Genomic DNA, 13308 nt, shown 5'->3' with positions numbered 1-13308 from the left:
GTACTGGATGCTTGGGGAAAGGCCACGTAGAGCTTTGCCTTATATGATCTCAACTGTACCAGGAAGCAGCTTCGAGTGTTGCCCAAAAGTGTATTTCCTCCTGTAAGCAAAGGCAGGAGCGGTTCGGAAGAGTGGAATAAGGCTTAATAACACAGGAGGGTAAATTCAACTGGTACTGATACTTGCATTGACTATCTTTCCCAAAGCTTTCCTTTCCTTCTTCTGGAGAAAGGGTTGACCACACCTTGATCCAAATTTATTGAAGTGGTAGGAAGGCATGGTGTTAGCCTCACAAGGTAGTTTAAGGCAAGGAGCATGTCCAGATGAACTAATTCTAAAAGAAGGAAAGGGGAAGGGGAAGGGAAGGGATGTCTGGGGGAGTCAAGATTTTACAGAACTTGCAAAGGTTTCCAAACATGAAGACATGTTCCTCTTTTTGGAGAAAAGCTATTTGTTCTCCCATGTCTTTGATTAAAAGCATTTCAGAGATTCATGTCCACATGCCACTCGTGTCCCTGATCCTGGCATCAGGAATTTTCTTCTCAGGACACCCAATATGGTCGATTTTTAAAAACAGCAACCAGCACCATTTTTAACCATGAAATTCCTTCTAGCCACCTGCCTCCCTGACCCCTGCATCTTCCATTCTGCTGTCTCCAGGCACTGGCACATCTAGACATTTTGTCTTATCAACAATTGTTAAGTCTGGGTTGTTATCTGGAAGCACTTTAGCTTCTTCATTTTCTATTACTTTGTCTATTTTTGTGATCCCATCAGTTCTTGCTTGCAGGCAAATGGTATTTCTTGCAGATCTTTCAGTACAACATTTTTGCTATTTTTCATGTTGTTCTTTGTCGCCAATCTGTGATCACATTTATTATTATTATTATTATTTATGTAGTTTTTATTATTATTGTTATTATTATTATGCCTCACTGGGGGTATAGTAATAATAACATTATTATTATTATTATTATTATTATTATTATTATTATTATTATTATTATTATTATTATTATTATTATTATTATTATTATTATTATTATTAATGCAGTTAGTGATTTGAGCCCATGGAATATATTAAAAGCAATATTAAAGGTAAAGGTTCCCCCGCACGTGCGTGCTAGTCGTTTCCGACTCTAGGGGCCGGTGCTCATCTCCGTTTCAAAGCCGAAGAGCCAGCACTTGTCCGAGGACATCTCCGTGGTCATGTGGCCGGCATGACTAGATGCCAAATAAAGCCCTTTTGGGTAATAGTCCATGTTACTTAGGCTGTGTAGTGGCTCAGTAGTTAAGACGTTGGGCTTGGCAGCTGGAAAGCCAGCAGCCCAGGTTCAAGACCCAAGAGCTGAGCACCACGCGATGGGGTGAGCTCCCATCCTCACCCCAGTACCTGCCAACCAAGCAGGTCAAAAGCATGCAAATACAAGTAGATAAATGCTCCAACACTGGAAGTTTTTAAGAAGAGACTGGCCAGCCATTTGTCTGAAATGGTATAGGGTTTCCTGCCTGAGCAGGGGGTTGAACTAGATGACCTCCAAGGTCCCTTCCAACTTATTATTATTATTATAACAAGGTAGCACTTCTGTGGGAAGGTAACAGTACTCCATGACATCGTGCTGACCACATGACTGCGGAAATGTCTTTGGACAGTGCTAGCTCAAGGGCCTTGAAACAGAGATGAGCACTGCCCCCTAGAACAGTGGCCCCCAACTTTTTGGGCACCAGGGACCAGTTCCATGGACAGAGGTTTTTCCGTGGTACCAGATTGATCATGGTTTGGTGTGCTGCCTGCATCCAGTGGATGAGGCTTTGCTTGTTTGCATGGCCCGATTTCTGGCATGCTGTGGCCTGGTGCCAGTCCATGGACCAGGGCTTGGGGACCCCTGCCCTTGAGTCAGCAACAAGCAGCAAAATAAAACCCACAGGGACTCCTTTACCTTTTTTTACCATATGGGACCATCTCCTCCAGACTGTGCCCGATTTGTCCATTCTGCTGGAAGAGATGCTCCAGTTTCCTTCATGTTAGGCAGCGAAAGGAACTAGCACCCATAAGCCCTTTTTTTTCTGCTGCTACCCACTTTAGCTCACTCCCACTTAGGTCTTCAGACCTGAAGGTTTTGCTTCCCATCAAAATGGCAGTAGAAGCAAACTTTACTGATGTTTTGTGAGATGGATGACATTTATTATTTTCATCATTTGATTTGCGGGCCATCTAAAGATGCGTAATTGTGGCGGTGCAGAAATACTGGAAATCAACAGGCAATGAACTCTACTTTCTATACTTCAGCAATCTGCTCCCTGATAATAATTGGCGTGTGTCTGTGTGTAATGCCTGTGTAGCTTATCTTACACACAGACCTTCTGCTTTATGGAATGATGTCATTGTTGGCTTATAGTGGTGGATGAGTACTGAGAGTGGAGTTATCATGATTTCTATGGTGTGTTTTTTGTTTTTTTGTGGGTTTTTTTTTTTTTGGTAATAATATTAAACTACAGCTTTAGCTGGAGTAGTTTGGTAGCATCATGACGAATGAAATGGATGAATGCACAAACCTCCAGAGAACCAATGAGATGCTGCAGGAGAGGAGTGAGTGCTAAGCAACTCATGCTGTCACTCCCAAAGATAAAATATCTTCCCCAAACTTTATGCCCAGTTTTCGCCAGCGCTCTGCTGACGTTCTGAAATACCAATTCTAATTAGTTCATCGTAAGAAGCAAAAGCTGGGCTCGTAAAATTATTGTCACAGCCATAAAATTATCCATCCTTTTAAAACTACCCACAGGCACTTAACTCCCTGACCCCCATCTAGCTCGCTGAGTGCAGTGGGGCTGACTGGAATACAAAACCTCCGAGGCCAACTTTTCACTCTGACTTAACTTCAAGCCTGAGGAAAGATGAAGGAACGAAGAACTGAAGTTCTTCATCTCACGATGCTATGAGTGAAAAACCAGGGAGCACCCACCCCAGCCATTTAAGAATTAATAGGATAAAAACTGTTTCCTGTGAATAGTGATATTTAGTGTGATTGTGGCATTATTCAAACAACTATCTAACTTTTACAGTAAGGGTCCCCAACCCTCTGGCCACGGACTGGTCTATGGCCAGTTAGGGACCAGGCCACACAGCTAGAGGTAAGCAGCAGGCGAGCAGCGAGCATACACAAACACGGTATCTAGGTTGTGTCTTCTCCTCCACCACCCACCCACCTGCCCCAGGATGGAAAAACTGTCTTCCACCAAACTGGGAGCCTGGTTCCAAAAAAGTTGGGGGCTGTTCTTTTACAATTCCCCCTGGGACTGACATGCACCCAGAATGACTTAACTGCTCAGAAATATCCCTGCCATCAAAATGGCCCAGGATTGTGCTAGAACTATATGAAGTTATGTTTTTCTTAAAGTTTTTAATCTTTTAAAAATTTAAATTAATAATTTTATCCTTTCTAGCGCCTGCATTTCTGAGACAAAATGATGAAAAACTCTGCACATCAAACCGAATCAGTGCTCCTCTGATTATTTCTTTCTCTATTAACCATTCAAATGCTCCAGAAATCTGCAGGTAGGGGGGAAAATGGAATAATCTGGAGTGGGAAAGAGCTGCCCAAAAACTCTGCAATTGTCAACAATTATCTTTATATCTCAGCTTCCAATACCATGAAATGTAAGTAGCAGGCTAAGAACTATAGACATGGATATTACAATGTACCTGGAGGTAATCAATTGAGGAAGGCAGTTCTACCTTTAAAGTTCATTTAAAATGCAGATGGCAGGATTGGGCAGAGCTAAATGAGATCTCCTTGGAGGCTGCAGTTCAGCCAAGCTGTGGCTCAAATATTGGCAAACCGAGGCCTTTGCCGGCAAAAGATAAAGAGACCTGTGAGAAAATGGCTTATAGACACTCTGGTCTCACTGTAGCTTCCTGCAGGGTAAAAATCCATGGGAGGATGTGTCATCCTTCCAGCTAATCACCAAACTATCAAGCCAGATGTAATGTAGGCAGGTTACTTCTGTTCATCCTATAAATAATATCATACTAGAACTGTTGGGTGGAGGCTGGTGAAAAGATTGCAAAACACTCCACAGTCACACAAGGCCTTTGAGTGGGCATCATAACATGGAAGAACCCAAAATGTATACTTCAATATTTGAAATTATCAGAGTGGGCAATACTTAATACCCAGGGTTGCAAAACTAGTTTGTTAAAAATAGCCCAATCATAATTTCCCCCAGGTCAGTTTCCATTCCCTAGACCAGGGGTAGGCAACCTTGGCTCTTTTATGACTCGTGGACTTCAACTCCCAGAATTCCTGAGCCAGCCATGCTGGCTCAGGAATTCTGGGAGTTGAAGTCCACGAGTCATAAAAGAGCCAAGGTTGCCTACCCTTGCCCTAGACCATTGGCTTTAATGGAGAAGAATATATGTTGATCTATGGTGTAGCAAGAAGCAGATGCTCAAATCAGCCTTGTCCCCTTAGAGGTCTCTGAAGGTTAGATGACCTAAGCCAGGGGTCCCCAACCCCTGATTCGTGGACCGGTACGGGGCTGCAGCATGCCAGCAACCGGTCCGCACAAACAAGCAAAGCCCCATCCACGAGATGCAGGCAGCACAGAAAACCACGCACTCTCTGGTCCATGGAAAAACCTCTCTCCATGGAACCAGTCCCTCATGCCCAAAAGGTAGGGGACCTCTGACCTAAAGAGTCTAAAGGAATAAGCTCAATAATTGAGAAGAAAGGAGAACGCTTGTCAGTCCATGTCTAGGTTGATGAAACTTAACAAACCAGCAAGAGAATGCACTTAAAAGAGTCTGATTCCAATAAGGAAAGCCAACATAGTGGGGAAACTCTGGCTTTTGAACACTTTCAATGAACACCTTCCCCACCATCAATCATGTCCTGTGCAATGCTGTCCTTGCTCTCCTTCTTTTATGTTGTGAAGTCAATCTGTCCCCAGCCACTTCCTCTTTGCCTTTCAAAACAGTAAAGGATCCAGGGAACTAACCAGAGCAGACTGGACAATGCTGATCATCCAGTCTGTGTAATTGATAGAGTTGGACACTTGGGTCCTGGGAATAATAATAATAATAATAATAATAATAATAATAATAATAATAATATCGGGAACGGTTGCTGGAATTGGGTATGTGTAGTTTAATGAAAAGGGACGCAGTGGCTCAGTGGGTTAGGATGCTGAGCTTGTCGATCAGAAGGTCAGCAGTTTGGCGGGTCGAATCCCGAGTGCCGCGTAACAGAGTGAGCGCCTGTTACTTGTCCCAGCTTCTGCCAACCTAGCAGTTCGAAAGCACGTAAAAATGCAAGTAGAAAAATAGGGACCGCTCCAGTGGGAAGGTAACAGCGTTCCGTGCGCCTTTGGTGTCTAGTCATGCTGGCCACATGACCACGGAGATGTCCTCGGACAGGCGCTGGCTCTTCGGCTTTGAAACGGAGATGAGCACCGGCCCCTAGAGTCGGAAACGACTAGCACGCATGTGCGGGGGAACCTTTACCTTTACCTTAGTTTAATGAAGAGAAGGGTGAGGGGTGACATGATAGCAGTGTTCCAGTATCTCAGGGGCTGCCCCAAAGAAGAGGGAGTCAAGCTATTCTCCAAAGCACCTGAAAGCAGGACAAGAAGCAACGGAGGGAAACTCACCAAGGAGAGAAGCAACCTGGAACTAAGGAGAAACTTCCTGACAGTTAGAACAATTAACCAGTGGAACAACCTGCCTCCAGAGGTGGTGAATGCTCCAACCCTGGAGGTTTTTAAGAAGAGACTGGACAGCCATTTGCCTGAAATGGTATAGGGTTTCCTGCCTGAGCAGGGGTTGGACTAGATGACCTCCAAGGTCCCTTCCAACTTATTATTATTATTATTATTATTATTAGTAGTAGTAGTAGTAGTAGTAGTAGTAGTAGTAGTAGTAATCTTTCACTATTAATGGATTTGGAGATGGGTGGGAGGAATCTGAAAAGTTAGAAAAAAGAGGTTTATTTTAGTTCTCTCATATACCAGTGGAGGAAAGAGTCCTATAACAATCCAAAGAATTCATCTGGGAACTTGGCCGAAGTACAAACAAAATCTATTTATCTCCAGCAGGGTTGTTATATGTTGTATGTTATATGATTGATCAATGGAATCCACTGCTTAGAATTACATCTTTTCTCAGCTAAGCAAGAATAAACCTTCACAACCTTGAACATTGAAATGGGAAGAAGCATCCTTTTGATTGTCATGAAAAGAGCCGGCCTTTAAAAGTTGACAGCGTTTTAACTGGTTGGTGCTCTTCTGCTCTCAGTAACACAGGAGCTTTCTGCTGCATGTCAGGAATCAGACCTTTGAATCGCTCTACCTGGGACATCAGAAGATGCACGTTAAAGATTTACAACAGAGCTAATGAAAAGGGTGGTTGCTTTAGTATAGAAATGGGAGCAAACGCTTTTCAACTTCTGTATTATTATTATATTTTTTACTGGTGGTATCCAACATACATGTCAAGACCAAAATCCAGGATTCACCCAAAAGGAATTTATAGCTTTATCACTGAGCTACCCCTCTTCTTGCTCTGATAATATTATTAGAAATGTTCTTTACTAATAACTCGGCCATTTTATCGCATGAACCAGCAGGGTTACCTAATGCCTCCTTTGTGAGGGATACTGGGCCTCACAAAGTTGCTTCTGAAATCACATCTACATTCAAAACTGAATTACAGAATTCATTACCACAGTCTGCAGTGAGGGCCACTGCCAAGTTCATTCCATTGAAGGGCTATCAAAAGTTATGGGACTTAATGGATGCTTGCTAACTCAAAAGAAGCAGATCTCAAATACCATCTCTTGGGTAGGGACAGTAGATGTGAGCAATTTTCCTAGCAATTTTGCTTGCTAGGCTCTTGAATCGATCTGGCCGGCCACTGTGGGACCCCAAATGTTGGACCAAATTGGCCTTTGGCTCTATCCAGGCAGGCTCCTCAGTGCCCACTTTTTTTTTGGACGAGTCATTTGCTCTGGTCTATAAAGCATCCTTCAACTCTATTTTATGGAATGCTAGAATGCAGCTGAAAAGCAGTCATCCTTCTAATGCCAGATGAAGCTCTGATCCAAAGTGGGTATGGCAGAGAGCAAAGGCCAGCCGAGATATTTCCATCAGACAAGGCATTCAACTAATTGAATCTCTCTTGCCTGCTCACTGAGGCGCAAAGGTGTGGGAGGTTGAAAGGCCCCCATCACTCAGTCGCAGGAATTGGAAATCAATAGGTCATTCCTCCCTCTTCTACCTCAGCTCGTTATAAACTTGAAGCAGCCAAAGGCTGCAGGTTCCGGAGGGGGGCAGGAATTCATTGAGTCTTTGGTTATTTGGACTCACAGGGACCCACACAAAGCAGAAGTGACAGGAAAAGTTAGGTTCCCTCCTTCAAAATCGGATGACTTTCAGCAAAACTACTCAATACAAAAAAAAAAGGAAATGAGAACGATTAAAAACATTGTTCAGAATAACATATTTCAGTTGGTCCCAAGTGCAACATGGTGGAAGTGGGTCAAGTAAGATGAACCTCTTGCACCTGATCAGCCAAGCTCACATGCCTTTTGCAGCAGAAGAGGTGGTGGGAGGGGGGGGAGATTGACAGCAGCTTGCTAAGTCACAGTTTGGCATGAGTTTGGAACCCCAACAGCCGTCATTCTTTTATCTGAAAAAGTTTTCAAAGCTTCAGAATCTCCCTTTACCCACTGACCACTTGCCCAACATCTGCTAGGTGGCCCCTCCTATAAATAAAGGTAACGATCAAGTAAAAAAAATGCAACTGCTGCTATTTGTTATCTAGGTACATTACAGACCTACATATACCCTACTTTGTCCCCTTCTCCTAGGCCTAGAGCTCCTTACCAACTGACCAGGACTCTTCGCCTTAAAGTAATATTTGCCTGGTCAATTTCTGATTGATATTTCTCTACCTGCATTCTCAGCTGGATACCATGTCTTTAGCACCCGTCAGAATGCAAACGAAAACATGTACCATTTTAAAGTCCTGGTTCAAATCCAAGGGACTTCAGCCCTGAACTAGAGTTGCTTTCTGACCAATTCCTCAATTTTAAGAGGTGGCAGGTACAACCTATTCTTTTCCACACCAAGAAATCCTACCTGGGCCTATTGGATTTGCCCAGGGAAGATGGGTGAAAATTGAGTCTGGTTTCTTCTAAAAAAAAAAATCAAATAAAAAATAGGATGGAAAGAACATGAGCACTTTCCTTTTCTAAAAAGATGAAAGTAGGGGAGTTGTCTGTTTCTACAGATGATTGGCAAGGACCACAACTTTCCTGAATTAGACTCCTAGCACTGAAAAAGAATGCCAAATTCATCACATCATCCCAAACACCAAACTCCAGCCAAAGCAGGAAAGCTACTACTTTAGCATTCCTGGTAGGTCGCCCTCCACTTTGGAGCAACAACACTTGTCATTCATTCCCTGTTGGATAGAAGTAGGGACCACCAGCTGGGCTTCTTCTGGTGCAGCTATCCTGCCTTTTCCTGGCTTAACAGAAGCCTCCCAGTTCTCAGCTGGTTGCATGTACTTGGTTTCCATCTCCTCCACCCAATCAGTGCTCCATTCCCACACAGGAAGGGGCTGTGATCTAAGCCTCTGTTGCACTTCTTCTGAGCTCTTCGTGGGAGCCTGGAGATGCAGGAGGCCATCCCGAGGAGATACAGGAGGCAAAAAACCTGCAGAGGAGAGGAGAACATGCACGTGATCACCACCTATGCATCAGAAAATAAGACGTGGAGCTTCCGAGAACCCCAAAGTACTGTGAAAACTGTGATGTGGAGCCATCTCATTTGGATTAGAAATGGAAGGAGAGCCAAATCCTCTCTCCACCATGAAGCTTATGGATTGATTGAGAACATGCTGCTATCTCTCAGCTCAGGCAGCTTCCCTGGGTTATTGCAAGTGGAAAATTAGTATGTCCACCACCTTGAGCTTCTGGAGGACATAAAAGCAACAAATAACTATAATGGCCCATTATAGCACAGGCGAAGCTTCAACTGTCTGTGTAAGTGCACCCAGGGGAAACACATGGTGTGCACAGAAATAGGCACTATTTTGTTTAGCCTTCAACAATCCACTGACCTCAGGACTGCAAGTCCCAATGTTCCCAGCCAGAGATGCTTTAGAACTCCCTAGCTAATTTGCAAGGTTGACCAGAATTTTTGGAATAATTCCTGGAATGGGGGAAGGGCTAAATGAACGGAATATTTTGGGTGACCATGAATAGTTGCGCTATTTCTAAGGAGTGTTTCATGCAGAACATAAATTTATGTCAGCAAAAAGGCAGAAGAGAGAGAGAGAGAAAGAGAGAAACCCACTGCAAAGTACCTTGAGTATCTATAATGGATTCCAAATGGATATATGTGTGCATTTCAAGGAAATGATCAACAGGGTAAAATTCAAGTCACAATTAATTTATAGCTAGCAAATTACAGATGCCTGAGGCTTTCAGTTCATGCTTCCATTCCACTGACGGCCTCCTGTCTGCAGCTGAACACCAATTGGATGCCATCATGCATTATTATTATTATTTGTTTCATTTTCCTTTCTTTGGGCTATGCGTAAACATGTGAACCAATCCATTGTTAATATATAGATGGAAAGACAATGGTGCACTTTTCTGCAATTTGCAATACAGTTCTTGGCCCAGCAGGGAAAAAAAAGAGACACATTAGTGTTTTCAGGGAAAAGTGATAATAGGGAAAGTTACCTTAATATTTCCCCAGTTATTTCTCAAGTTACAAAGATATGGAAGCAGCAAGGCAAAAGAGATTAAAATGGAACCCCTGAAACTGCAATGGATTGAAGAAGAGAGTGATCTAACGTCTTCTGGAAATGCAGCTAGTTCAGGTGATCGCATCTAAAGTGGTCCTGGATAAAGAGACATTCAAAGGTTGAAACCCCTCATTTCCCCCTCCTCCCCTGGACATTTCAAATTGCCCTGATCCTAAATCCTTTGGTGTTTTGCACTGCAGGGATTGGAACACAAAATACAGGAATCTGGTTGTGAGATAGAGAGGGCCATAAGGATCAAGCAGCTTAAGGCTGGATGACAAAGAGGGATCTGGCTGAGTAACTGACAGAGCCGGGGGGGAAAAGCTTCAAAGGAATCAATTAGAGAAGATGGAAATCTCATCTTTGCCTTTGAGGGAAGGTCCATCTGGCTCTTTTGCTCCAGGACTGCATATTTGTACCTGGAAGCCCTTTTTGCTCCTTCTTCAGAATTTGTTGGGGTTTTTTTGCTTCCTTGCCTGTGCCATCACTTTGGCATTTTCAGCTACACAATGTGTAGAAGGAGAGTGGGGGGGGGACCCAAAGCAAAATCCTTATTCTAACAGCAACAGAGAATTACTGCAGTGATAAATCAAGTTCTGCTTTCCTGGCTGCCTACATTATTATCAGGAACAGAGACTGAATGGAAGTGCCCAGACCTGAACAGAAGATACCATATAAATCAACTTCTGTCCTTTCTAGAGCACATGCACACACACACACACACACACACACACACACACACACACACAAACCCACTCTATTTTGCTCTCCCAAAGACCATCCTTGGGCAGGTCAGGGGGAACCGACTCTGCTTCCACACTTGTAGGAAAAGTGGGGAAAGGTCCTGGTTTCACCTGCCAACATCTTGGGCCACCAAGTTAACTAACAACGAATGATGTTGCAACAACTGGCAAGGATCTCAATTTTATTTAACTGAACCGAACTAAAAGTGCATTGAAAGGTTTTACTTCTCAACAAGTTGCAAATCTTCGGCACCAGAGAAGCCATTTGTTTTGCTATATCTGTTAATAATCCATCCTTGGTGATTCATGCTGGGTAAGAAGCCAGAAAACTTGCTTTCGTGCTGGGTATCTTTATCCTAATATCGTTGTGACTGACAGATAATGATTTTTCAGAATTTCAGGCAGGAGATTTATCTTAGATCCCCCTGGATGTACAGTAAGTGCCCTTCGATCAAGCCTTTCTCCAATTCTTCATTCTGCTCTTGTTTTCTAGCACTTTTAACTTCTTTGAAAAAATAAATAAATGAATGCCATGCAGAAAACTTCTGAAAATGTTTTCTACTAGTTCTCATCCATTAGATGAAAGTGAGCTTGCTTTTGACATTTCTTTCAAAGGAACAGAGAGTGATAGTGAATTTGTTATGACTGGAATTTGTTATTTTCTCACTTAGCAATGAAATGGACTAGAAATGAAACGTTCTGTTTTGCAATGGTCAATCTGCCACCCTGGGTTCCCATACCTTCATTTTAAAAAAAAAAATGAAAAAAATATATACATATTATTAATGATGTCTTCTTAGAATTTTTGTTTTGCACATTTTGTTTGTTTGTTTTAGATTTTGGGAACTTCAGAGAGTTGGAGGATGGATACTAGCAAAGCACCCCAGACAAGCATCCTCCCCTGGCATCTCCAACCATAATGTCGGGTCAAAAATATCACCAAGAGAAGTAGAAAAATAATTCTCGGTCCTACTGGGATTAAAATAAGAAAGAAGAAGCTTGTTTCTTAGGCGCACAATTAGCAGAGTCTAAAACAGGGCTAGGCAACCTCGGCTCTTTTATGATTCATGGACATCAACTCACAGAATTCCTGAGTCAGCTCTAAAATTTAAAAGCGGAATGCTAGGATTATAGTTTGCACTGGAACTGTGCTGAAGGCATTCTGGGATCCTAGATGACCGAGGAGGTCTTCCTCCACAGACTCACTGACTTTGCAATGAAGGAAAAGTATATATCTATATCTACATCATCCATCTATATCCCTATCCCTATCCGTATCCCTATCTATATCTCTATATCTCTCTATTTCTGTCTATCTATCTATCTATCTATCTATCTATCTATCTATCTATCTATCTATCTATCTATCTATCATCTATCTGTCTGTCTGTCTGTCTGTCTGTCTATCTATCTATCTATCTATCTATCTATCTATCTATCTATCTATCCCTATCCCTCCCTATCCCTCTCTCTCTCTCTCTCTCTCTCTCTCTCTATCTATCTATCTATCTATCTATCTATCTATCTATCTATATATATATCTCGATATATAGATATATATAGAGATATAGATATAGATATAGTTATAGATATGTAGATATATAAATATAGATAGATATAGGTAGATATAGAGATACAGATACAGATACAGATACAGATACAGATACAGATACAGATACAGATACAGATACAGATACAGATACAGATACAGATAAAGATACAGATACAGATACAGATACAGATACAGATACAGATACAGATACAGATATATATATAGATATAGATATAGATATAGATATATCTTGTCCTGCAATGGAGCACAGATAACATTCAAACATAGTTTGGGATTCCATCCAATCTGATCAAGGGAAGGGCCAGATGCTGCTATTACCTGCCAAAGGTCTGTCCGCTTCCTTCTTGGTCAGCCCAAAGCAGAAACTGTCCACTGCCACTGCCAGGGCTTGAGCAAAATTGGCATCTAAGAGGAAGGAACCGTCTGAAGAGCTGACCAGGCTGCAGCGAGTGCTGGTGCCATTGTCCTCTGAAACAGATCCCCAGCCATTCACCAGGGAGCCTCCTAGGGAGGCCTCGTCTTCACTCAGGCTGGATGATGGCGTTTGACAGGAGCTGTGGAAGAATTTGGTGGATGAGCAGGGACCTTCCACCATGTTGGGATCCTCATCTTCATCCAACGCCTCATTTTCCAGCAGCTCGATGGCCAGAGGACCACAGATATAGCCATAGCTGTGGGATGGAAAGAGGATGTGGGAAGTAGTTGAGTCGCTGTCCTCTGGCTCCCTTGGAAGAAAGGGAGGACAATGCTGGTGTTAGAACCTGAATCATAATGATAATAATAGCCACAGCAGCAATAGCAATAGCACTTAGACTTATATACCGCTTCAAAGTGCTCTACAGCCCTCTCTAAGCGGTTTACAGAGTCCGTATATTGCCCCCCAACAATCTGGCTCCTCCTTTTACTGACCTCAGAAGGATGAAAGGCTGAGTCAACCTTGAGCAGGTCAGGATCGAACTCCCAGCGCTGGGCAGAGTTAGCCTACAATACTGTATTCTGGCCATTGTGCCACCATAGGAAGGCAGGCAGGCAGGCAGGCAGGCAGGCAGGCAGGAAGGCAGGCAGACAGGAAGGAAGGAAGGAAGGAAGGAAGGAAGGAAGGAAGGAAGGAAGGAAGGAAGGAAGGAAGGAAGGAAGAGAGGGAAGGAGAGAAAGAAGGAAGTAGGGTAGGGAGG

General features: G+C 43.0%; 1 protein-coding gene across 1 annotated transcript in view; it reads right to left on the bottom strand.

The window, feature by feature from the left end:
* Nucleotides 1-6212: 6212 nt before the first annotated feature.
* ROBO4 (roundabout guidance receptor 4) overlaps nucleotides 6213-13308 on the bottom strand; it is a 46738-nt gene continuing 39642 nt past the window's right edge. The window contains exons 14-15 of the mRNA XM_083368863.1: nucleotides 12452-12858; nucleotides 6213-8718 (exon numbers count right to left, since the gene is read on the bottom strand). Coding sequence (XP_083224989.1) covers nucleotides 8402-8718; nucleotides 12452-12858 — 724 coding nt within the window. The 3' untranslated portion in view covers nucleotides 6213-8401. The remainder of the gene's footprint in view (nucleotides 8719-12451; nucleotides 12859-13308) is intronic.

The sequence above is a fragment of the Vipera ursinii genome (assembly GCF_947247035.1).
Source record: "Vipera ursinii genome assembly, chromosome: 8".
Taxonomy (NCBI): domain Eukaryota; kingdom Metazoa; phylum Chordata; class Lepidosauria; order Squamata; family Viperidae; genus Vipera; species Vipera ursinii.
The sequence above is the reverse complement of the archived record's forward strand: the minus strand, read 5'-3'. Positions and strand labels throughout refer to the sequence as shown.